The following is a 24,423-nucleotide window of genomic DNA, read 5'->3' as shown; positions in this document are numbered from 1 at the left end:
TGGAGAGTCAGGCTGAGCGAAGGGGGGCGCCGCGCCCGCCCCGGGCCCTCTCCGCCCTGCCCTCTCCCCCTCGTCGGGCCCCCGCCCCCGGCGGCCGCGGCCCGGCCCTTCCCGCCGGTGGCGGACTGGCCGGGAGCGGGGGGCGCGCTCGGGGGCTGCGGGGCCTCCTGCGGCTGACGGAGCCGGCGCCCCGCCCGTCATTCATTCGCTCACCCGCCGGTTCGGGCCACGCTGATGGAGCTCCTACTAGTGCCCCGCCGGGCGGGTCAAAGTTCAAGCGCCCCCCCACCCCGCACCACCCCCGGCATCCCCGAGCTAGAGGCGCGGTCACTCGGCAGCAGGGTCAGAGAAGGAAGGCCCACAGCACCCAGCGGTGGGACTGGGGGCTGACCCCGGCCGAGGACCGCACTGCCTGCCCGAGGGGCCCGTGCCGGGAACCGAGGGTCGGGGCAGGAGAGGAGCCCAGGGCAGCAGCGACGGGACGCACAGAAGCCCAATGGCAAAGGACCCCGGGAGGGTCTGGGCGCTGAGGGAGCTTGGGGTGCGGGGTGAGGAGGAGGCGAGGGTCTAGGAGACTGGAGCCGCCGGCAGGGGGCCCGGGACGTAGGGCCACTCCTTACGGTTGTCCAGGTTGTGCTGTGCATCCAACTAGGAGGAAAAGCGCACCCAGGCTCCACCCACCAAGCCCTGGGCCTCGGCCAGAGCCGCAGCTGCCTAGAGGCGGCGGCTTTTTCCAGCTTGTACAGAGGCACTAGGTGAGCTGGGCTTCCCTAGTAGCTCAGACGGTAAAGCATCTGTCTGCAATGCAGGAGTGATCCCTGGGTCCGGAAGATTCCCTGGAGAAGGAAATGGCAACCCACTCCAGTATTCTTGCCTGGAGGATCCATGGACAGTGGAGCCTGATGGGCTACAGTCCATGAGGTCACAAAGAGTCGCACATGACTGGGCAACTACCACACACTCGGTGAGCTAAGCTGGCTGTAAAGCCATGTGGGCTAAGGATTTAAGATTTTTATCCTGCATTGAAGAAAAGCTCCAGGGAAACAGAATTAATAGGATTTTCCTGCCCCCCATCTGCATATGTGTGTACAGACATACAGAGAGAGAATTTGGTCCATGATACTCCAGAGGCTGACAGGGCCCCAGCCTGCAGGATGGACTGGCAGGCTGCAGGCCCAGGAAGGGGTCACAGTCCGGCTCCAGAGGCTGGCTGCTTGCAGAACTCCCTATTTATTAGAAGTCAATCTTTTTGCTATTCTGGCCTTCACATGATTGGACGTGGCCCACCACACCATGGCAGGTCATTTGCTTGACCTGCCAGCATCTATTGTTTATTTCAATGTTAATCTCATCTAAAAAATACCTTTACAGAAACATCTGGAATAACATTTGACCAAATGTCTGGGTACCATGGCCTAGCCAAGTTGACACATAAAATTAACCATCACACTAATGAAGACTGCTCTTCCTAGGACAAGCTGGGCAGACTGGTATGAGTGATTGGCATGGGGAGGGTTGCAAAACAAGGGAACCACAAGAGACAGTATCCAGACAAGGGGTGACGGAACCTGAGTTCACCCTGTGGCTTTGGGTGGGGAGGGGATTTGGGAGTCCAGAGCTATCTGGGAGTGAGACCTGGCCTGACTCGTGAGTGACTTATTAAAGACGTGGCAGGAGGAAGGGGAGGAGCTGGGGTTTCCCCGGTTTCTGGCTTGAGCTCAGGGTCAGGTGTGTTCATTTCAGGCCATGCGTGGTGATCAGCAGTCTGGCTGCAGGAAGGGCTTAGGAGCCACGGCATGGCTGCAGCTGCTGTGCCGGGTGAGACCACCCGGGAAGGGTGTGCAGGATGAGGAAGGACTAGCGGGTAAACTCCAGGAACGCTTAAGGGGTGAACAGGTTGTAAAGTACCTCCAGTGGTAAGCATTATTGTTATTATTTTTTGTGTTACCAGTTTGGGCCCATCATTTTTATTTTTATATTTGTATTATTTTTTCTTCATTAAACTTTTTACTTTGTACTGGAGTATAACGAGTTAACAATGTTGAGATAGCTTCAGGTGCACAGTAGAGGGACTCAGCCTAACATTTACATGTATCCCTTCTCCCCCAAACTCCCCCCCCTCCATCCAGGCTGCCACACAACACTGAGCAGAGTTCCCTGTGCTGTATAGCAGGACCTTGTTAGCTATCCATTCTAAATAGAGCAGTGTGTACATGTCCACTCCAGACTCCCTGGCTATCCCTCCCCCCAGCCAGCTGAGTTTGTTCTCTAAGCCTGTGAGTCTGTTTTGTAAGTAAGTTCGCTTGCGTCATGTCTTTTCAGATCCCCATGTAAGGGATGTCATACAGTATTTCTCCTCTATCTGACTTACTTCACTCAGTATGACAATCTTTAGGTCCATCCATATTGCTGCAAATGGCAGAATTTAATTCTTTTTAATGGCTGAGTAATCTTCCATGATGTATATGTGCCTCATCTTTATCTATTCCTCTATCAATGCATGTTTAGGTTGGTGAGCACTATTATTACTCACACAACAGGATGGTTTGTTGCGATGTTGCTTTGTAGCCCCGCCCCCACCCAGTCACCTTTGTCGTTTCTCTGGGTGGGACGCAGTCAGGCTTCAGCTCTGAGCCCACTGGGACAACACCAGGGGTCCTGAGGAGCAAGGGCAAGGATGTGGCTTTGAGGGGAGATGGACCATGAGCAGGAGAGAAGATGCCCTGTGCAGCAAGCACCCCGCACCTCCCCGCGTGGTTCCCGGGAGAGGATGAGACCCCCGCAGGGATGGGGCTTGGGAGGTGGGCCCCAGATTGCTGGCCTCAAAAGATTCTTGCACCGCACCTCTCCAGGATGCAGGAGCCCAGTTACCAGAGACTCCTGCGGGCCGGAGCAACTACAGATCGGATGGCAGCCCTCCCCTGCTTCCTGGGCTTCCCTAAGCCTTCAAGGACACTGTATGAGAAAACAGAATTTTGTGCCATCGCTGCAGGCCCAGGACAGAATCAGACTGGTTTAATCAGAATAGGGGAAAAGTGAAAGCAGGGACTGACTTTCTTTTCTTGGGCTCCAAAATCACTGCAGATGGTGACTGCAGCCATGAAACTGAAAGACACTTGCTCCTTGGAAGACAACCTATGACCAACCTAGACAGTGTATTAAAAAGCAAAGACATTACTTTGCCGACAAAGGTCAAAGATCCATTTAGTCAAAGCTATGGTTTTTCCCGGAGAAGGCAATGGCACCCCACTCCAGTACTCTTGCTTGGAAAATCCCATGGACGGAGGAGCCTGTTAGGCTGCAATCCATGGGGTCGCTAAGAGTCGGACACAACTGAGCGACTTCACTTTCACTTTTCACTTTCATGCATTGGAGAAGGAAATGGCAACCCACTCCAGTGTTCTTGCCTGGAGAATCCCAGGGACGGGGGAGCCTGGTGGGCTGCCGTCTATGGGGTCGCACAGAGTTGGAAACGACTGAAGTGACTTAGCATAGCATAGCATGGTTTTTCCAATAGTCATGTATGGATGTGAGAGTTGGACCATAAAGAAGGTTGAGCGCCAAAGATTTTATACTTCTGAATTACAGTGCTGGAGAAGACTCTAGAGAGTCCCTTGTACTGCAAGGAGATCAAACCAGTCAATCCTAAAGAAAATCAACCCTGAATATTCATTGGAAGGACTGATGCTGAAGTTGAAGTTCCAATACTTTGGCCACCTGATGTGAAGAGCTGACTCACTGGAAAAGATTCTGATGCTGGGAAGATTGAAGGTGGGAGGAGAAGGGGACAACAGAGGATGAGATGGTTGGATGGCATCATCGATTCAAGGGACATGAGTTTGAGCAAACTCAGGGAGACAGTGAAGGATGGGGAAGCCTGGTGGGTGCAGTTCAAGAGTCGGAGACGACTGAGTGACTGATCAACAACAACAAAAGAAATAAAGGGGACGCCCCTGGGGTTCCGGTGGTGAAGGCTTCGCCTTCCAATGCAGGGGGTGCAGATTCAATCCCGGATCAGGGAGCTAAGACTCCACATGCCTCATGACCAAGAAACCAAAACTTAGCAGCAACATTGTAACAAATTCAATATAGACTTAATTGCACAAAAGAAATAAAGTAATATGTGTGTCTTAAGAACCCAGATTTGTAGGTTGAATTTGTAGCAATACTGTCAACTTCCTTTACAGATAAGGAAACTGAGGCCCAGGGAAGCTGAATAGTTGAGTTAAAGGCACACACCAGCCAGGGATTGATGTGGAATTGGAAGGTGGACGTTTCTGATGCCAGAGCCCTAACCTGTGGCTGTAAAACTCCAGACGTGTAAAGGGACCCGAGACAGAAGGCAGGACGCAGGTCAGGAACAAGAGTTGTGGTCTCCAGCTCACCCACCTGGTGTGCGAGGCAGCGGAGGGGCAGGGCAGAAGCGCCGGTGGAGACTACGGCAAAGTCGAAAACTCAGGCTCTGTCCCAAGGGGTCCGGCACCGCAAACGTAGTCAGAAGAAAAAGACAAAGCTGGAAACGCACATTCCCCATGTGAAATCAAATGGTAAGCCTTCGGTTATCTTATTAAAAATCCAGAGGAGGCCTGGACCTGGGGGCAGGAGGTGTTGCTCCCCCCGCCGCCCTAGGAGCCCCGAGCACCCGGAGACGCTGGGCTTGGGAGCAGAAAATGGGTCTCACCGGTGCCTGGCCCACTCAGCCCGTGGAGGGAGGGGCTGCCGCTTGGGAGAGACCGCAGACCTGACCGTCGGCCTTCGTCCCCGCCGGCTTGGGTGAAGAGGCAGGGCGGGCCTCCATCAGATCAGGGGGCGTCTGGTGGCTGGGCGGGGCCTGTCTGCACCCCGACCCCTCTCAGCGCGCCCAGTGGAGCGGCCGGCCCGGCCCCGCCAACTCGGCCCTGCGGCCGCAGGCCCTGAGTAGGACGAGGACGGGGCTCGCCTCCCGCCCGCCACGGCGGCCCAGACGGTGCCCTGCGGGCGCCCTCAGCTAATCCGTTTGGAGACGCCAGGATGACTCGGAGCCCAGGCCACGCGTCACCCCCCGGCCGCGTCCTGCGGCTCACGGCGGGGCAGGTGCCGGGGCACTGCCAGAAGCCGGAACCCTCGCTGGTGAGTGACTCCGCACAGAACCCATTTGGGGGTCAAGCCCGGGGGCTTCATTCCTCTTATTCTCAAGGGACGGGAACCGACCCGGGGCCGGACGCGAGGCAGAGCCGCTGGGAGTGCGGGGCCGACGGGGCGGGGCCGGGAGGGAGCCCACCGCCCGGGGCGCGGCACCCCCGCTTCGGGTCCGGGCCCCGCCCGCCCGCCCGCCGGCCCCTCTCCCGGCTCATCTCCCGCGCCGCCTCCGGTCCTCCTTCCCCCTTCCTCTCCCGGCCCTGCGTCCGCACCGCGGGGCCTGAGCACCGCCTCGGCCCCGCTCCGCCCGCCGCGACCACCAGGGCCGATGGTTCCCGGCCTCCGTGCGCCGCGGGCGGAGCGGGATGGGGCGCCTGCCGGTCCCGGCGCCCAGACCCGGCGCGGGCTCAGCCTCCCTCCGCGCCCCCGGGACCCCGGCCCCCGCCGCCCCTGCACCCGCCCTAGGACCACGTGTCCAGCCTGCCCCGCCGCCCTGGCCGCCCCCTCTCTCCTTTCTGGAGACCCGAGAGAATTGGGAACTCGAAGAAAAGAGAGTGCGTTGTGTTAAAAGTAAGACAACCGCAGACATGAAGCTAAGGAGCAGCGCAGGGGAGGCGGGCGTCGTGGGGGTCTTTGCACTGGAGACCAGCCTCCAGCCCCGAGGACGCCGGGCCCTGGGGCGGGCCCAGAGGGCGCTCTGCGCAGAGCTCCCCACGTGCCTCTCGGTCTGCACGGGAGCGCTGTCTGCCTGTCAGCCGGCAGCTGGTGGACCCTGTCTCTCCCGATTCCTCCCGGATGGGGGTGGGGGGCGTGGGGACCAGGCCCTGGGGGCAGACCCCGGCCACAGGGCCTCCGGGTGCTGCCCCAGGAAAAGGCTGAGGACTGAGCAGCTGGGCGGGGGCAGGGGTTGGGGGAGCTGCTGCTCTCCCCAGGGCTGGGTGTTGCCAGCACTCCAGAAACCCCCGCCCTTCTCAAAGGTTTGGGCTGGAGGTGCCTCTAAAATAGACTGGACGCCTCCCCCCCGCCCCCCGCCCCCAGGGCCTTTTCATCACTCGACCGCCTACTGAGTGGCCCAGGTTCGCAATTTAGGAGAAATGTTGAAATACATGTGTTGTGGAGTCAAACAGCCTCAGTTTCTTGCTCTGTAAAATGGGGGGTGATGGGATCACTCATGTGGTGGTGGTGAGGGTGAAGAAACCATGTGGATAAAACGTGCTCTGCTCACAGTAAGCTCTCAATAGAAGGTGGTGATTTGTTAAAAGATGTTTTCTCAACATGCTTATCTTTAAAAAAAAAAGGTTTTCTTCTTTCTCACACTCGAGTCTCAGGAAAAAACTAATAATATTTCTGCACAATAATTGCATTTTCATGTTCCAAACCTGTTTACCAGTGGCCAGGTTTCACTTCCTCTGGTTTAGCAGCTCCAGGCTTCAAAAGGCAAGCCCCCTCCAATGACCAGGCCACCGGTTTGTGGCCGTGGTGCCGGCTAGCTGAAAACAGGTTGGTGCGTCACCCCTTCAGTGTCTCTCAAACTACCCAACGATGAGGAAGGAGGGGAAGGAGGGTTTTGAAGGGAGGGTGTTTTGAATTGAGGTCAGATGCTGTGTAAATTGTCCTTGAAGGAGGCTACATGTGACCTTTGCCCTCCCGCCCCAGAGCTGTGGTCCCCGCGCTCCTGCCCCCACCCTCTATGACTCGGGGAGCAGGTCAACGCATCTCCATCGATTTGTTCATATACACGCTCACCAAAGTGTTCTGGGTGCTCTGATCACTCTGTGGGGGGCTTGTGGGTTCCGAAGAGTGGCGGAGAGGCCCCAGACAGGCTGCTGGGTGCTGGTGAGATGACATGTTATGAACAGAAGCCCCCAGGCTGAAACCAGAGGGGGAGGCCCCCCAGTGTGTTCAAGAAACCTCAAATACTTCACTCTCGCCTTGGATGCTGGGAAGTGGGTGATTGCCACGTTCTCACCCACTGTGAGGAGCTGGCTGAGAAGCAGTGCCTATGCGTCCAGAGGGCAGCAGGGTGGAGTGAGGGGATACAGCGCCTGAGCTCTCCCAGGTCCGCGTGAGCTTGGGTTCTGCGAAAATGTCCTCCTGTGTTTGTGCGGTTTCCGAGTAATTAAAATAGTTCAAAACTTAATGTGAAGATTTCCCAACATTAGTAAAGCAGAGTCAATTAATAATATAATGAACTCCCATTTATCCATCACCTAGACTTAGTAATTATTGACATTAACCTCTGGTTCCACAGTTTATTTTTTCTTTAGTGAAATATTTTAAACAAAATCCCAGGCTTAGTAACTTATCACTTCTAAATGTTTCAGAGTGCATCTCCGAGGAAAAAACACAAACCTGGCCCGTCTTCTTCTATGGCCGTGTGCCTGTAACAGGCACCACTGTTGACCCTCAGTCACCACTGCTGACCCTCAGTGCCGCCCAGCCGCGTGCTTGGAGTCCTCCAGCTGCCCCAACACTGTTCTTTAAAGTCGGGCAGCTTGTGTCCAGATCCAGTGAGGCCTGTGCATCGCATTCTGCTCTTTTAAGCTTGTGCGGGTCCCCTCCGCACCCTGAGTTTTCGCTTAATCGTGTCAGTGGCCTTTTGAAACAGGCCCCACACCTGCTGCTCCGACTGCTGCCTCCTCGTGTCGCATTTAACTTGCTCCTGACCCCGCGTTTCCTGCAACGCGCAAGTTTAGCCTTGACTAGGATGCTGGCTTCTGTTTGGGGTGAGGACACCTTGGCAGCTGAGCTACAGCCGCGCGGTGGAGCTGACCAGGGAGTTCAGGGTCCTCCACCGCCCACTGTGTTTCCCCCTCGTCACTGGGAGACAATCTCACTGTGAGGCGGCCTCGGGGCACCCAGCCACCCAACAGCTCCTGTCAGCTTCCACCGCACGGCTTCAGTATCTGTCCATCTAACAAACACCCACCACTGTGGTCTGAGTCATTTCATTAGCGCCTGCAAAAGGAGATTTTCTACATCTATTTAAAATAATTTTTTTCTCTTAAAAAGTGATGAACTTCATATGATGTGAGCAATTGCCTTCTTAGTGACCCACTCCCCGTGCAGACTGTGACACAGGAAAAGCCCCAGAGGACGTCCACACTGGCTTGTTACGTTTTACAATAACCTCCCTGTTTGCACCACACAGTGGGGCGCCCTCGGCAGGCTCTGCTGACGTGTCTTTCCTGGCACAAGTCTGAGAACACGGGTGAGTGTGACCTCCCGGTGTGGGACCCAGAGAAGCAGCTTCTTGAATCTCAGAGAGCATTTGTGAAGCAGCTGAGGCATGAACTTTCCTTGCAGACCCCACGTAAGTTGTTTGTCTTTCTTTGGCCTCCTGTAAGTGGGCTTGTTTGAAGCAGTGGCTGGTATGGTTGAGTTTGTGTGTGTCTGGATAGTTTTGCCTTGACATTAATTTTTTATGGATGGATACATGGTTCTACCCTTTGCTGGGTGCATTTTATAAAAGTTTATATATTAAAATATTTATAAGTAAATATATATCATACATGTAATAAATATATATTTAAATATTTCTTTTTTAAGAGCAAAAACTAGGTAAGTCTCTGAAGAACATGCTGGGCTCCCATCATGGGATTGTGGGCTCTGTGGGCTGACAGGGAGCAGAGGGGTCCCCTCACCCAAGCCCCCCCGGCTGGGGTCCTGCCCACAGCTGCCCGGCTGTCCAGCAGTGGCCGCAGCGCCTCGGCAGAGCGGTGGCCGCAGGGAGGCCCTCTGTCTGTCGCACCGCAGGGGCTGCTCTGGCCTCCGCAGGACACTCCAGGTCCCAGGGACCACATGTCCTGGGTCTGCTCACAGGCTTGCCCTGGAGGGTCCCTGTGACTGACTGAGAAATCAGTGATGTACAAAAGTGACTCGGTCTGCCTCGTGTGATTTTCAGTTTCAAGAAAAAAGAAAAACAGAGCTTTCGCCAAGTTACAGGTCCGCGTGGCTCATGTCCCTCTGTGATGCCGTGAGTTTACAGCTCTGATCTTTCTGTGTGTGGGGCGGAGACTCCAGGGATCAGCTTGTCCTGAGGAGGGGTGGCAGTCTTTAATTTCTCTAGTCCCGTGGTCTTGCACACAGGTCGGCACATGGTAAAAGCAAAATGAAAACGCGTTGAATCAGTGATTTTGAGAAGAGAAATCCCAAACTGTGGTATGACTCAGTTCTATCTAATGAATGTCTTTCTTGGTTTTTTCGCTCCCAATAATTACAGCAAGCGTACAGTGCTCACGCTGGGTCATACTGCCCTTCACAGATGAACACGTCTAGCTCTCACACTGCCTTGTGATAAAAAGCACTGGAGGTGAAAAGAGATGAATGACAAAGGCAATGAGGAGGAGACTGAGCCTTGAACCCACGGAGGAGCTGGTGTGTTCCACAGTCAGCACCTTGAGTCTCAAATAATAATCATTCAGATTCGCAGTCGATTTGATTTTCTGACAATCTACCACCTACATGCCTTAAGAAAAGGAAACTGATTTTCTTGTGTAATAAATGAGACAGGGCAGATTCATCAGCCTCTATGCTCCTACCGTTAATGGATGATTTATTTCTACTCCTGCGATAGTAGAGAGGAGGAGGACCTGCCAGTTAACAGCGTTTTTATGGTTTTTCTTTTTTTCCTGGCTACAACAGATAAGTTTCCTGAAACAACAAACTGTTTGAAAATAGGAAGTGAAGCAGATGAAGACATATTAAGTCTCAACTATCTTTTCTTGAACTTTCCTTGGTTAACAGCTATCTAGCTGTAGTTGTACAAAACTGCTTTTTCAAATTCACATCCTAGAACACAAAATTATACTTAATTTTGCTCATCATTTTATATGAATAAAATTTGAAATGAGTTTAAATTTTGGAAAACAAATAATAAAACACTGATGACAAGTCTGACGGGCGCTTAGTTACGTGGCTGTTGTCCTTTTCAAAGCGCTTTGCTGTTGAAACTGCTGCTGCCAGAGGAGGTGGGGGGGTTTCCCATCAGGAGCAGGAGGGTGAGATGGGTCACCCGCAGCCCGAGGGCGGGAAGCCCCGAGGAGGGCCGGCTGGGGTGGCCTCGGGACCCCCACCCAAACCAGCCCTGAAGTGGGAGGAGGGGATGCCCGCAGGTGGCACACACCGCAGAGTGGGCACGGCCGCGGCCGTCTGACTGCGGAGCCTGCTTGTTACACAGGGCAGCCTGGTCCAAACGCTGCGGGGATGTCCACGTGGCAGCTAAGAACATGGCTCATGACACCTCCTGGAGAAGGGAAGGCAGAGCCCCTCGCAATGGCAGCAGCGTGACGCGGGACCATAAGGGAGGAGGGCCGGGGGTCAGTGAGACTGTGAATGCAGCGCAATCAGGCTGCAGGGACCTGGGACGGCTTTCACCCTGCATGGGCCCTTGTCTCTCTTCAGGGGATCACAGGCCTGGGAAGGTTTGAGGCAACAGCTCCTGTAAAAACCGAAACTTTGAAAACAGTTGAGCCTGCCCTCCAGCTGCGACAATCCCGGCCCTGTGAGCCTGTGGGCACAGCACGGGACCTGGGCACAGCCTGGGCGCAAGCAACGTGCTTTAGGGTGTCTGGGTGCTGGGAGATCAGAGGAGAGACAGCAGTGTGTACACCCAAAGACAGTCATTCTCAGAGCAGGGTGGCTAGATTAATCACCCCCCCACCCCCCACTGTCTGGCACCTCTTCCTGGGGCAAACCACAGCCTCGCAGATCTGCAGCTGCTTTGCAGGCAAAGCCGAGCACAGCCCCAACCCCCCCCAAAGCCCAGCGGGAGAGACCCGGGCAGCCAGGGGCGTGGTGGGGGGCTGGGGGGGTGGGCTTTGGCACTTGCCTCTCCCAGGCCTGACCCTGCCCTCAGCACACCTGGGACGAGGCCCACTCCCCCTCAGTCGGCTGCCCAAGCAGTATCTCCTGGCAGGGGGCAGGGAGCGGGTTGTATTGGTTTGCGTTGCTCAGAGAAACAGGATATACACACAGAACGCTTATTATAAGAAACTGGCCACGGGGTCACGGAGGCCGCGAGGCCCCCGGGGTCTGCACGAGGCGGCTGGAGGCCGCCTCCCCCATCTGGCTGGAGGCTGCCTCCCCCGTCCCGCTGGAAGCAGGAGAGGCCTGGTGTCCCAGATCTGCCACCGGTTGAGAGCCCACCTGGTGGACAGTCGTCCGCGCTCCTCGGTCTTCGATTCAACTGTCACCTGAAACACCCCAACAGCCTGTGACCAGGCGCCTGGTGGCCCAGTCAAGCTGACGCGGGAAGTTAACCGTCCCACTGACCTTCTGAGAACAGCAGCAGATCCAGCGGGGTGGCCTTCCCCCCGGGGCACACTCTGCTTCAGCGCTAACGGGTGAGAAGCAGGAAGGCCAAGCTAGCAAGTCAGAGGAGGTGGACGTGGGCGCGGTCTGTGGCCCAGGGTGTGGGGCTTTGAAGTCCTACCCTGTGCGTTGCTTTGGCAAGTCAGCAAACCTTGGCCTCTGAGTTCCCATCTGTAAAATGGGGGTAATGATACAAGTCCGCAAGGCAAGTTCCCCGAGCTTTCCAAGCCTGTTTTTTTGTCTGGTGAACAGGGAGAATGCTACTGTACCCGCCATAAAGTTGCTGGGAGGGTAATTAGGAGACCTAAAGCCCTCAGCACCTCTCCTGTGGTGTGTTCTCAGGAAATATTAGCCATTATTTTAACACCTACTTCAGAGCAATATTGTAATGATACATTGTATAACAAAGGTCTTTGAAACAATATAATAAGATCGTCATATTGTATTTTTTTTTAAACTTGGGAAGACACCAAATTGACAAATACTTTTTTTAGGATAATAATGCCTGTTGTTTGTTAAGGGTGTGGTGAGCAGGCACCCACAAGCCTCCAGAGAGAATGTAATTTTTTTCACAATTTGGCACAATGCACCAAAGTCTCAAATTGTTCATAACATCTGATGAATAATTTCACTTCTAGGAGTTTGTCCTGAAGAAAGAATCAGAAATGAAAATAAAGATTTTTGTACAAGAATGTTCATCACAGAATTACTTAAAAGAGTGAAAAATTGAAAAAAACTTTAAGGGCTTGTTGAATAAAGGTGGTTTACATTTCATATAATGATGTAATGTAATGTTAAAAAAGATGTTTAGAATAATATTCAATGAGCTGATAAAATATGGCATGTTGCTGACTGCCGGCCACAAAGTAATATATATACAACGTACATTCAACAGGACTTCCCTGGCGGCTAAGACCCAGCGCTCCCAATGCAGGAGGTCCAGGTCAGGGAGCTGAATCCCACAGGCAACAACTAAGGCCATATAAATAAATAAAAATAAATATTTAAAAAAGATGTATTCAACAAACCATTACTGATGCTGGTTTTGTGCCCGGCACTCTTGGGTCCCACATAGATTGATCACAATTTAGCTTGGAAAAAACTTACATGTGTTTTAATTATAATGTAAGGTGCTCAGTCGTGTCTGACTCTGTGGCCCAGTGGGCTGTAGCCTGCCAGGCTCCTTTGTCTGTGTGTATTATTAAAATACATACAAAAAGAAGGTACATTTTCACGGTGGAGTAATGAGTGTTTTCTATATTTTTCCTTTATATTTTCTTATGATTTCTTTTTTCAAAAAACAAAGAACCTGCATTACTTCAAAAAATCAGGGGGAAGCTTACACTTTTTAAGGGAAAGGCCAGGCCTAGGTGACCAGCGGTGTGAGCTGGGTGTCGCACAGGAGGGGTGGCAGGGCCGGGCAAGCCGGGAGGAGAGAGAGCACACAGGCTTGAGCTGCCCTCTGCTTCTCTGTGACGCTGACCGAGCCGCTTCCAAGCCGGTCCCAACGAGGGTAAAATGGAACTGATCACTCCTGCCTGCCCCCGGGTCAGGAGGACCAAGGAAGCCCCCTCTGTGCGCCTTCGACAAACATCTGCTGTGCTGCAGGATGCAGGGTCGCCTTCCTGGGCCTGGCTCTCCCCGTCCCCCTCTCGGAAGGAGCAAGATGGGCCTCCTGCCCTGCTGGGCTGTGATGGACGCACACAGGGGTCTCACGCAGCACCCACTCTTCTCCCGAGATGCGAGGGCGCCTTCAGTAAGCCCTCCGGTGATGGCAGGAGAAAGAGTGGTCTCACCTCCTCACCTCCTCCTCGTCCCGCCCATCACCTCTGCTTTTGGCTCCTGGGGGTTTTTCCATCCTTTGCCCCGTTGGACGGAGCTGGGGGTCTTGGTGGGGGCGGTGGGTGGTCAGTAACTTCTTTCAGGTACCCCAGCCAAGGAAGGGCTGGATCTAGACCCCGCGGCTCTGACAAGTGGGATGTCCCCACAAGGTCCAAAGTGGTGCGGGGCTGAGTCATATCACTGAGCCGGGCTTCGCCTGCCCTGCCATTCCCGTGAACTCCCCAGATCACTCACCCTGGGGCCCGGCGACCACACGGTGCCCTGAGAAAGGGCCCAAGAAAGCCCAGAATTAGTCACCAGCTCAAATCAGAATCACACAGGCCAACGTGCCCGGCCTTTGCCCAGAGGTTGACCTTAAAAAAACCCAGAGATGCTCCACCCCATCTCCACTGCAGGCCACAGCCGGTGGGCAAAGGGCAGGGCAGTGGCCGGGACCGGCTCACCCCGAGGGCAGGGCGCCTGTGGTCTAACACCGCAGCTCACAAAGCGCGTTCAAGGACACGGCTTCACTTAACCCATGAGGAGCCCGAGCAGAGCGGACAGAAGCGTCGTCCTCCACGTGAAGAAGGCTGGGGGCGTCTTGCCGGGGTGCCCCAGGCAGGCCCTGCTGGGATCATGCCAGCTCAGGCCTGGGTCCGCCTTTAGCCTCAGCCTTGGGGCCCCATGACTGCTTTGTTCACTGCCCTTGAAGAAGGTTCCCAGAGGGGCTTTCCCAGGGGTCCAGTGGCTGAGAGTGTGCCTGCTGGTGCAGGGGACATGGAATTGACCCCTGGTCCGGAAGACCCCATGTGCCTCGGGGCAGCGGGGCCCATGTGTCCTGACGACTGAGCCGGGGGGGGATGAGCTCCACCACAGAAGCCCACACCGCAACTGCAGAACGGCCCCTGCCCTCCGCAACTAGAGACAGCCCATGCAGCAACAGAGACCCAGCTTAGCCAATAAATAATCAATAAAACTGTTTAAAAAGCTTATAGAAAATTTCCAGACAGAGAAGTGGAGGGGCCTTCCTTTGCTGTTGCCCTTTTACAGATCATACAGACAGTGCCACACCCCCCCGCCCCCTGCCCTTACCCTTCCCACTGTTTCTTACAATTTCATGTTATGATGGGATCACGACGGTCACTCCCCCCACAGGTGCTTGATGCGTGTCCCCTTCCCCACCAGGCACAGGGGCCACAGCAGGGGACCAGACACCCCGCTTGACTTATGGAGCTCAGGTTCTGATGGGAGAGACAGACAGAAAACAAACGGCTTCCCGTTAGTTGAGAAGAGAGACACCATGGCGCCTAACTCGTGCCAGAGAAAGAAAAGAACAAAAGGTGGGTTTTACCCAGAGGACTCTGCGGTTCCTAGTGCTCTGCACCAACAACAGCAATGCTAACATTGATTTTATATCCTCCAGGCTGGAAGTGTGTGGGTGTGTATTTAACACGAGCAGTTGTTACCCCCTTTTCTGTTTCGCTTACCAGCATTTTCCGGTCTCCCAGCAGTGGGAAGGAAATGCTGAGTTTTGATAACTTCTGGTGAGGTAGGGGGTTGGAGTTGGAGAAGCTTCCTTTCCGCCTGTCTTTGGGGAGGTTTGTGTACCAGCAAATTGGGAGAAGCAAGGTGGCAGGCCTTAAGATGGGGGCTTCGTTGGAACAGCCCAGGGGAGCTCCTCTGCTGTGAGCTGGGACCTCGGCATGTGACTCGGTCATTTCTTGTCTCAGAGAGCTACGGGGAGGGTCCGAAGGGCCACGGTGCACTGACCTCTCCAAGACTGAAGCGTCTGGAATCAGTCCTGCCAGCCCGGTGACCCCACGGGCTGCAAGGCCCGCCTCCCTTGGGGTGTGGGGGGACAGGCCTGGGTGTGTTTCTTCCCAGTGTGATCTCCCCGGGCAGCAGATGAATGGTGTGAGTCTGCTCTAACCCAACAGCCCTAAAGGCTGCACTCCATGCCTGGAGCAGGCCTGGTGAGACCGGGTCTCCAGGAGAATTTCTGAGTTCTTTCCTGCACTGACTGACGTTTCTTTAGGCCAAATCTGCTTAAAAATATAAAGACTGAATTCCCAGCCCCTCCAGAAACCTCCAAGGATGTCACAGACTCAGAACACAGATGCCCTTCAGCATTTGTCCTGGACGGGCCCAAAGGGAGTGAGGATAAAATTCCGCCAGGATTTGACAGCCACAATGCCGCACTTCCACTTTGAAGTGACACCTGCCTGCCAGCTGCACTTAAATCTTTCCCTCCCTCTTTCTCCGAAACCTCCAACATGGGAAACGGCCTTTAAAATAGGAAGACGAGAAGACAGGCTGCCCTCCCGGGGGCCCACGGCAGGGCCGCTGCTCTTGGCCCGACTTGACACCAAATCTCGAGCGCTTTGAGGTCAGCCTCAACTACTGGATTGAGTTTTGTCTGACCCAGTGATCGAGTCGCCCCCTCACACTCATTTCAGTCCCTTCCACTCAAGTAAAGGCAGACACAGCTGTCGGGTGAGGGCAGCAAGACTGTTTATTGAGAAAGGGGAACTCGCCGCGGGGCCCGGTGTCCCAGCCGGTCAGAGCATCCAAGTGCCTGGGGACAGATGCTGGAACCCTCTGTCTTCAGGGAGGCGCCTGCCCAAGTCCAGGGTGAGTCCTGTGGCTTCTTGGGAGTCGGGGGAGATGAAAGACGGGCCTCCTGGGGTCGCCGGCAGCAGGAAGGGGTTAGTGCAAGGGCACCGCGCTTCCCACGCTTTGGTGAGCGTCGAACATGAAGATGCTGACGCGTGCTTCAGCACAGCCACCAAGGCGGCAGAGCATAAAGGTCCAGGATTCTTTGGAGAGGGGCCAGAGAGTTTGGCTTGGAGAAGGTATTTCTCAGCAGGCAACGCGATTGTAGGGACCAAAGGTAACAGAGCCGCCCGAGACAACAGTGGCCTCTAGGGGGGTCTCTCCCAGGGAGCAGAGCGGGGAGGCCACTTCCCTTTCCGAGCCCGGGTCGGTGTCGCAGGTCCATCTCGCAGGACGTTTACTGCGCTGGAGACAAAGCGCCCAGGTGTCCAGTGGGCGGAGCGGGAGGAGAGCGGGTCTCAGGAGCCGGGCCGGGGTTGGGGGAGACGCTGGAAAAGCTGAGATTTGGGGAAAGCTCGTGAGGGAGACCCTGGGAGGCCCCGCGGACACGGCGGAGCAGCCCGCTGCGCTCGGGGAGGTCGGGGAGACGGGTGGCGGTGGGGGACGGCCCGCTTCGCTTCCCTCCGCCGCCCGCAGCCCGCGGGCCGAGCAGCTACGGGCCAACAGCCGAGGGGGCGCTCGCCGTCTGGGCTCGGCCGCCCGCGCGGGCCGGGCTCCGGAACGGGGAGCCGTCGTCGCCGGAGAGTGATGACGCCGAGCTGCTCCCGCGCGCCGGGCGGTCGGCGCGCCCGCAGGCCCCGCGCTGCCGCAGCTGCGCGCGGAACGAGCGGTCGAGCAGCAGATAGATGAGTGGGTTGGCGCAGCTGTTGACGAAGGCCAGGCAGGTGGCGACGGTGAGGCCCCAGCGCAGCGCCAGCAGCAAGCGGCAGGGCAGCGGCAGCGCGCCCAGGCTCGCCAGGTGGAAGACGGCGCGCAGGGCGCAGAAGGGCAGCCAGGAGCCCACGAAAGCGCCCTCGACGGCCAAGATGATGCGCAGAGAGCGGCTCCGGGCGCGGCCCAGGTGCGGCGGCCCGCGCAGGCGGCGCGACACGCGGCAGTAGCAGACGACGGTGACGGCCAGGGGCAGCACCAGGGTCAGCAGCAGCAGCAGCAGGCTCAGGCCCTGGAAGGCGTCCGACGGCTCCTCCCCGCACTGGCTGCCGCGGTCCCCGCCGGGCAGCGGCCGCAGGCGGCGGAAGGCCAGCGACGGCAGGCCTGTGGCCAGGGCCGTGGCCCACACGCCCGCGCAGGCGGCCAGCGCACAGCGCCGGGAGCGCGGGGAGCGCGCGGCCAGCGGGCGGCCCACGGCCAGGTAGCGGTCCACGCTGAGGCCGGCCAGCAGCAGGGCGCCCGCGCAGCGCGTGCCGGCCAGCGCGAAGCTGCTGAGCTTGCACAGGCCCTCGCCGAAGGGCCAGCGGCCGCCCCGCGCCGCCGCCGCGGCCCACAGCGGCAGCGTGAGCACGAAGCCCAGGTCGGCGGCCGCCAGGTGCTGCACGAAGGTGTCCACGAGCCGCCGCCTGCCGCGCGCCCCGGACAGCAGCCACAGCACGAAGGCGTTGCCTGGCAGGCCCACGGCGAAGGCCGCCAGGTAGAGCGCGGGGATGTAGGCGTGGCTGTAGGGCAGGTCCCGTGCTGCGCACAGCTCCTCCGGCTCCAGCTCGCCCGGCGCCCCCGACCCCGAGTAGTAGTCCCAGGGCGCCGTCCCCGCGCTGGGGCTCCAGGGCTCCGTGGGGCGCATGGCCGGAGACGCCCGGTGGCGGTCGCGGGGCCAAGAGGGAGGGTGGCTCTTCACGGCCCGTGCCCAGCCCAGCACCTCCCTTCCTGCCGCCCGGGCCGAGGCGACTGGGTGGGCAGGAAGGGGTGGGGGCGGGGGAGGGGCAGGCGCCTGGGCCGAGAAGGGGGCGAGATTCGGGGTGGGGCGGAGGGCGGGGGACGTGGCTTCCTAGCTGGGTCTTTGGAAGAGAAGTGCCCGGGATGGATCTCCGCCCTGCCTCCCGTGGGAGCCTGACCTGTCCCTCATCAGTCACTGGTTTTACTGAACTAAGAGCGTCAAAGGTCTCAGGGCCCAGAGGGCCGGTAGAACAGGCGCTCAGAGCCTCAGTCCCTCTCACCCCGTCTTGGCTCCCGGCTACTGTCTGTCTCTCTCTTAGGATTTTCCCCAGGGAGGTGCCAGCTGCCAAGATTCCCCTGGCCTCTTTGTAGAGCCGGCGGGTGGAGGGAGCCTGCCCTTCGGGGCCTCCCTACAATCAGGGACTGAACACCAGACACTCCGATGGTGTTAGCTCCCTGAGCTGCCAGGTCCGGTGTCTTAGCCCAGGGTGGTGTTTCTGACCAGCTCAGGTTCTCAGGGAGCCATGGGGAGGGTTTGAACCTGGAGAGGGAGGGTCAGCCTGTCCAGATGAGGCAGCAGAGCCCAGAATCCAGACCCCAGCCCTTCCCCACCTTCCTTCCTGGGCAGAACCTACCTATGGAGCCTACGCTGGTGTTAGGCTCGGAGAGCAAGATGGAGTGGGACTCAGCGGCAGAGGCGCTGTCCTCAACCAGGAGTCGGGAGTTTCGGAGGAGGACGGGATCCCTTGTGGACTGAGAGGCAGGAAGGATTCAGAGAGAAGGGTGGGCATGTAGCCTGGCCTTGGAGGAGGCGGTGGGCCAGGGAGAGGATGGGGGCGGGGTTCCCGAGGATGCTGGGCATCCAGTCAGGCCCCAGCTTCTTTTAGCACGTCCTCCCGTGAGCTGCTGGGGTGAGCTGTGACAGTGAGTCCTCCACAGAGCCGCGCCTCGTTGTCACCAGGAGTGGATGAGCCGTTGGGTCATCTGGCGTTAAAAATTCAAGGCGGGTTATTCTTCCAGCCGTTACAGCAAGCGCCTCTGTGTGGCAGGCCCCGTTTCAGGTGTCACGGGAGATGCCGGTTTTGACCTTGGAGGGTCACTAATCAGGCCCCAGAGACAGATCCATGTGTCCCACGTGCAGCGGCCGGCGTGCCAGAGGTCACACGTCCTGGTGTGAAGGTTAACGAAGTCCCCCTGGAGCTCAGAGGAGGGGGCAGCCCCTCTGATTGAGGAGTAAGTCCCGAGTCTTTCCCGGCACCTGAGGTGGGGACTGAGAGGCCCCTGGACACGCGGAGGGGGCAGAGCCCACCTGCGCCCCCAGGCAGGGCAGTGCCGACCTGTGGACGGACACGCAGAGGCCGCAGGGAGGCCTGCGGCAGGCTGCTGTCGCGTGTGCAGGGGACGGGGAGTGTCAGGGGACCGGCAGTGGGGACTGAGAGGAGCGGACCCATCCAAGAGGCCTGAGGTGCGGGGCTCTCGTAGCCGAGCAGGCGGGTGGGCCTGGGCAGCTGGCAGGAAACGACTCAGGTGCTGTCCGCCCGTCGGTCCACTGAGGCCGGGGCCGTGGAGAGGCGTGTGTGTTCTGTTCTGTGTTGATTGGAGTGGGGTGACGGAATAATTCGCAATCCACACACACCAGGCCCTTCTGAGGGCAGAAGCAGTGTTACGACCGCTGACCTGGGCTGTCAGGCTGGCCTGTGCCTAGCCGACGGGGACATCAGGTCTCCCTAGCTATGGCCCCTCTGTCTGTGGAGACACCCAGGGGAAGAAAATGCCAAGGGGCAGGTGGGGTGTGTGCACACTGTCCCCAGCAAGGGTTACTGCACAATGGGAGCGGCAGGCGAGGGCCGAGGCCAGGGGCGGGTGGCCTTTGGCCCGCCCTCCCCACCCCCGCCCCCAGGCCTGGGTCTCCCCCGAAGATCCCCACCCACAGCGTGGAGACCCGGTGGGCTGCCTTCTCAGGTTTGGTCAGGCTGCTGGCGAAGGACGCTCTCATCCTGGGAGGTCCTGCAGCTTCCGCTCTGGAAGGCCAGCCCAGGCTGCGCTGCCTCACGTGAGCGGGGACACATGGGGGCCGCCAGGGGCAGCTGGGGACAGGCCCTATGCCTTCTGGGCGCACGGCAGCCCAGGCCCGGGGCGTGTGTGGTTCTGAAAGCTCGAGATAAACGCCCAGCTGCTGCAGGTGGACGAGAAGAGGAGGCCAGGCACCAAGAGGGCCGTGGAAGCAGGGCTGGAGGGGGGCAGACCTGGGCTGTTTATTAGAAACATTGGGCCTTGCGCTTCCGGGGCCGTGGCCTTGTGGTCCCGAGTGCGTGGCGGATTCTCTCTGCTGGGGCCTGGGCGGCAGGAAGCCACGGGGGTCTGGCCTGCCACGTGCCCAGCCCAGCTTCAGTGATCAAGGCCAAATCCATGATGCCAGCCTCTCCTCCCCCTCAGGGCTGGAACCAGTCCCCTCATGGCATCTCTTCCTAGTGAGCCGAGAGTCTAGGCCCCTGCAGACGGGCACAGAGCCTGCAGGGAGAACGCCTGCCTGTCTCCACTCGCACCCCAGGGCCCTCTCAGGCCCCCAGGGCTCCAGCCTTCCAGAGGGAGAGTGGCCTGGTGAGCCGGGTCAGCCGTGCACCGACCACAGGCTTGTCAGCTCCTGGGGTGAACAGGGTCCCCGTTACCATGCTTGGCACGGGCCTGCATGAGATCAGGGGAGAGTATAAATACAGAAATATCCAGGGCTTTGAACTGGATGGCCTCTAGGAGGAGGTTTTTTTTTTTTGCAGTCTCTTTATGAGCTGTGTATTTAAGCTCTTACCACTGTCCCCCTTAATTTTTCTGTCCGATCATCTTTAACTCTTTGGGGAAAATTCTGAAAGTTCTCTCGCCTTTTTCATCATGAAAGCCTTGGTCACATCGCAGAGTGTGGAATAAGAAAAGGCGTGCTGGCCCTCCGGCAGCATGACACACCAGTGAACTTTCCAACCAGCGAAGGGCATTTTCAAAAAGGAATTTGACTGTGATCCCGTAGCTCTTGGGTTTTCCGTTTTGTCAACATTGCGTTTCAGCTGTTCCCCATGTACGTACTTCTCACACACCCATTTCAGAGACGCGTTTGTAGCCAGAAGGTGCAGTTTCAGTCTGCTTTTCTCGAGTAATGCAAATCCACATTTTCCTGTGTTGCTGAGTCTTCTGATCCTTTGCTTTGGTCATTTAGGTTGTCTGTAGTATTTTTTGCAGTATTTGTATTTATACAAATTTGGAATAAATAACAGCACTTACCACTTTTTTCTTCTTTCACACTGTCCTCTGAGTATAAACACCTTTGTGAAGACAAAGGCTACGAAAGTCTTTGTGGCTTGATACACCTGTTTGCAATGACCACTAATGGACATCGTAGGGGGGCACAGCTTCAACACAATCTTTTAGAGACACTCATTGGTAAAATGTATCTTTCCACTTTAACAGGTAATAAGGTAAAGTGGTAACTCACTTCAATTTACATTTCTTTGAAAAAGTAAGATTGAAAATGTTTCCAGATGTAATTCCTCTCATGTGAACTAATTATGTCCTTCACACATTTGTCTATTACAATCTTTTGTGTGTCTGATAATTTGTATCAACTATTTATTTAGAATAAATCATTATTCCATTTGGTTCAAGTACCTTTCCAGGCTTTTTTTCTTAGTTATTTAAAATTTTTGTTTTATATTTTCATAGTGGAATTCGTTGCTCTAAGCAATTTCAGAGTTTAGAATGTTACTTTCTCTTTGATGATTTAAATACATTCACCTTTACTTTTTAAATGTATTCATTTGGCTGCACTGGGTCTTAAGACATGGCACGTGGGATCTAGTTTCCTGACCAGGGCTGGAGCCCGAGCCCCCTGCATTGCGAGTGCAGAGTCAGCCACTGAACCACCAGGGAGGCCCCTTCGATTTTGTTAAAATTTTGTATCATCTTTTTAAATCCACATAAATTTTTTTAAATTTCTAACTTTCCCAACACCATTACATTAAAACTATTTGTAAGAACCCCACTGTACTGCAATGTCGAACTGTGTCCACACCCGCCACACTGTCCCTGTGTCTGCATGTCTAGTGAACAAACAGGTGGGGCTGTTGGTGGGAGAGGCTGGCGTCCACGTCCGCTTTATAACTTGACCGCCGTGTGCAGCTGGGCTCCAGTTCCCGTCTCAGAGCAGGTGGGAGAGGGCCTGTGTGACGGGTGAGGATCCCATGGACAGCTGGGGGGACACTCCCACAGCAGCTCTGCACTCCAGTCCAGCCCAGCCCCCCTGGGGAGCTGCGGGCTCGGCCACCCTGCCCCCTCCCACCCCGGGTGTCTGTGCACACAGCGGGTGGAGGGTCGCGGTCTGAGATTGCCCTGGACACCTCCTGTGAGGTCATCCCCACCGGGGGGCTTTCGGGCCGGGCCAGCGCAGGTCCCTGGGGCACAGGTGAGGTGGCTTCTGCTGCGGAGCTGAGCGGGCCGAGGCATGGACTGGTGGCAGCATCGGTCTACAGCCCGTGGTGGGTAGGGTGGGCGTGTCCCCAGCCTCTGGATGGCGAGGGTGCTAGAAACGGGGGCCCTGCCTTCAACTCACAGTCCTCCACCGGCTGCAGGTGCTTCCTCACACACCATGCTCCCGAGCCCTCCATGTGCATATGCATGCACGTGTGTGTATGTGGCTGTGCGCGCACGTGTGCCTGTGCCAGCGTGTGGAGCGGCGAGGGGTGTCAGGGGAAGGCCGGCAGTGGTCCCCCCTCTACCCCTGCCACCGCAGGCTCCCCAGCCCAGGGCCGGCCCCACCCTGGGTGCCAGGGGTGGAGCGGGGTTTCAGAAACTCTCAGGGACGAGACCAGGCGGCTGGGAAGGGGCAGGAACATCTCAGCGTCCCTGGGGGAAGTGCTTTGGTGACTCAGAGTGAAAGTGTCTCAGGGCCGCAACCTTACTGCTGGCCTGGGGGTGGTGGGTCAGGGGTGAGAGGAAGAGGGCGGCTTTCAAGGAAAGCGAGATTCCATCTCCTGCTTCGGGGCTGCAGACTGAGGTGGCAGGAACCCGAGAGGAGGAGAGAGGCAGGGAAGTCCCCTGGCAGGACAGGGCCCCAAGGGTTTGGAGAGGAAGTTGCAGGTCTGGGTGGTGATTACTCAGCCCACAAGGGATGCTCGCCAGCACTTCCCAGTGATCTCAGCCTGTCTCTGGTCACTGAAGCAGGACTGGTGGCTGGGAGGGGGCGCGGGGCGGGGGCCAGCCCTTTCGCTGCCGTGAGCCTGCCCTTCCCGCCTGGGCCCACTGCCCGACCCTGCCCTTCCCACGCCATGCTGCCTGTCCTAACAGGGTGGACGCCCCACCTGTCAGTGAACAAAAGACAAGAAGACAATGACAGGGTGCTCCCTCTCCAGCCGCCCCCGCCTTACTGGGGAGCAAGTTTTAGCGCAGAATGGCTGGGAGGCGGGCAGACCTGGCACCCTGTCTCCAGTGTGGCCAGGTCGGCCTTGAGGCTGTGTCTGGGCACCGCGGTGAACGGGTGACGTCCTGAGTCACCCTCCCAACTTGGCACAAATGTGAGGAGCCAAGGAGCCTGAGAAGGTCCTGACGGTTGGATCTTTCTCACAGTAACTTTGTGACTTATCTCGAAATGCCACACTTGCCTGAGTTTCACAGTGTCTACTGGGGATTTCCCTGCCAGCTGCTGTGACCGGGCCAGGCAGGCTCAGGAGGACTTCAGTGACGGCCGGGCTGAGCCGGGCTTGTGCAGGGGTGTGGGGGCATCGGGATCCCGGTCCCCCCTGCAGAAGAGACGGCCTGGCGGCTCGGGCAGGGGGCTGGGGTGGATGGAGGCTCGGGGGGTGCAATGTGTGGGGACTCGGCCCGGGCGCCTCCATGCTGGACTGGAGAAGAGGAAGGGAGGCCCTCAAAGGCTCGGCCTCGGTGGCTGGCAGCTGCTGGGGGCACGGACCTACCCAGAAGGTCGAGGACTGGTTTCTGAGCTGGGTGAGCTGCGGAAGGCCATGAACTTCTGGGTGAGGGGTGAGACGCACGGGGGTGGCGGGGAGGCCAGGTTGTATGGAGGCAGAGGCTGCAGGCCTGGCAGAAAGCGCAGGGGTGGGCAGGGCCTGGGGCGGAGCCCTGAGACTCTGCGTGCAGGAGAGCTGGGGACAGACAGGAGGGGAGCAGCCCACCCTCAGACGACAGCAGTCTGCAATTTCAAGCTGCCCCCAGGCCCCAGGGACAGTGTACGTCAACCAGAGGGCGTCGGACCAGAAAAGCCACCGCAGGGCTCTTATTTTGAGGGCAAAACTATCTTTAGTTGGAAAGTAGGGGTGGGCTTCCCTGGTGGCTCAGGTGGTAAAAAATCTGCCTGCAATGCAGGAGACGCGGGTTTTCAATCCATGGAAGACCCCCTGGAGAAGGGAATGGTTCCCCTCTCCAGTATTTTTCCATGGAGAATCCCATGGACAGAGGAGCCTGGTGGGCTACAGTCCAGAGGTCACAGGGTTGGACACAACTGAGCAGCTAACACTTTCCCTTCACACAGTTTTTAGGTTTTTCTTTAACTGCCCTGGTCTGAATGAGGAGAATCCGCAAAATCAAAGTGAAGCTTATGGAATAACTGTTGAGACCTGGCTCCCACTGCTGCCGGAGCTGGGTGAGCTCAGCAGACATTCACTTGTAGAGGCGCAGAGGGTTAATTCTGGC

The 24,423-nt window shown here is 57.2% G+C and overlaps 1 protein-coding gene and 1 long non-coding RNA gene across 2 annotated transcripts; one reads left to right on the top strand and one right to left on the bottom strand.

Annotated features, from left to right (window-relative positions):
- Nucleotides 1–4,994: 4,994 nt before the first annotated feature.
- LOC129654109 (uncharacterized) lies at nt 4,995–10,009 on the top strand. Its single transcript, XR_008715420.1, has 3 exons — nt 4,995–5,109; nt 8,270–8,431; nt 9,341–10,009. It is a non-coding gene; the product is annotated as an uncharacterized LOC129654109 (long non-coding RNA).
- A 6,507-nt stretch (nt 10,010–16,516) lies between these two features.
- Nucleotides 16,517–17,641, bottom strand: GPR25 (G protein-coupled receptor 25). The gene has a single exon (XM_055583819.1). The coding sequence runs from the start codon at nt 17,639–17,641 to the stop codon at nt 16,517–16,519; it is 1,125 nt and encodes a 374-aa protein (XP_055439794.1).
- Between the last annotated feature and the right edge of the window lie 6,782 nt (nt 17,642–24,423).

This window comes from Bubalus kerabau, chromosome 5 (assembly GCF_029407905.1).
Source record: "Bubalus kerabau isolate K-KA32 ecotype Philippines breed swamp buffalo chromosome 5, PCC_UOA_SB_1v2, whole genome shotgun sequence".
Lineage (NCBI taxonomy): Eukaryota > Metazoa > Chordata > Mammalia > Artiodactyla > Bovidae > Bubalus > Bubalus kerabau.
Note: the sequence above shows the minus strand (reverse complement) of the source record. Positions and strands in the feature narration are given on the sequence as shown.

What these genes read in the sequence shown, in the direction of transcription:
- GPR25 (XM_055583819.1), bottom strand. Translation starts at nt 17,641, where the DNA reads ATGCGCCCCACGGAGCCCTGGAGCCCCAGCGCGGGGACGGCGCCCTGG.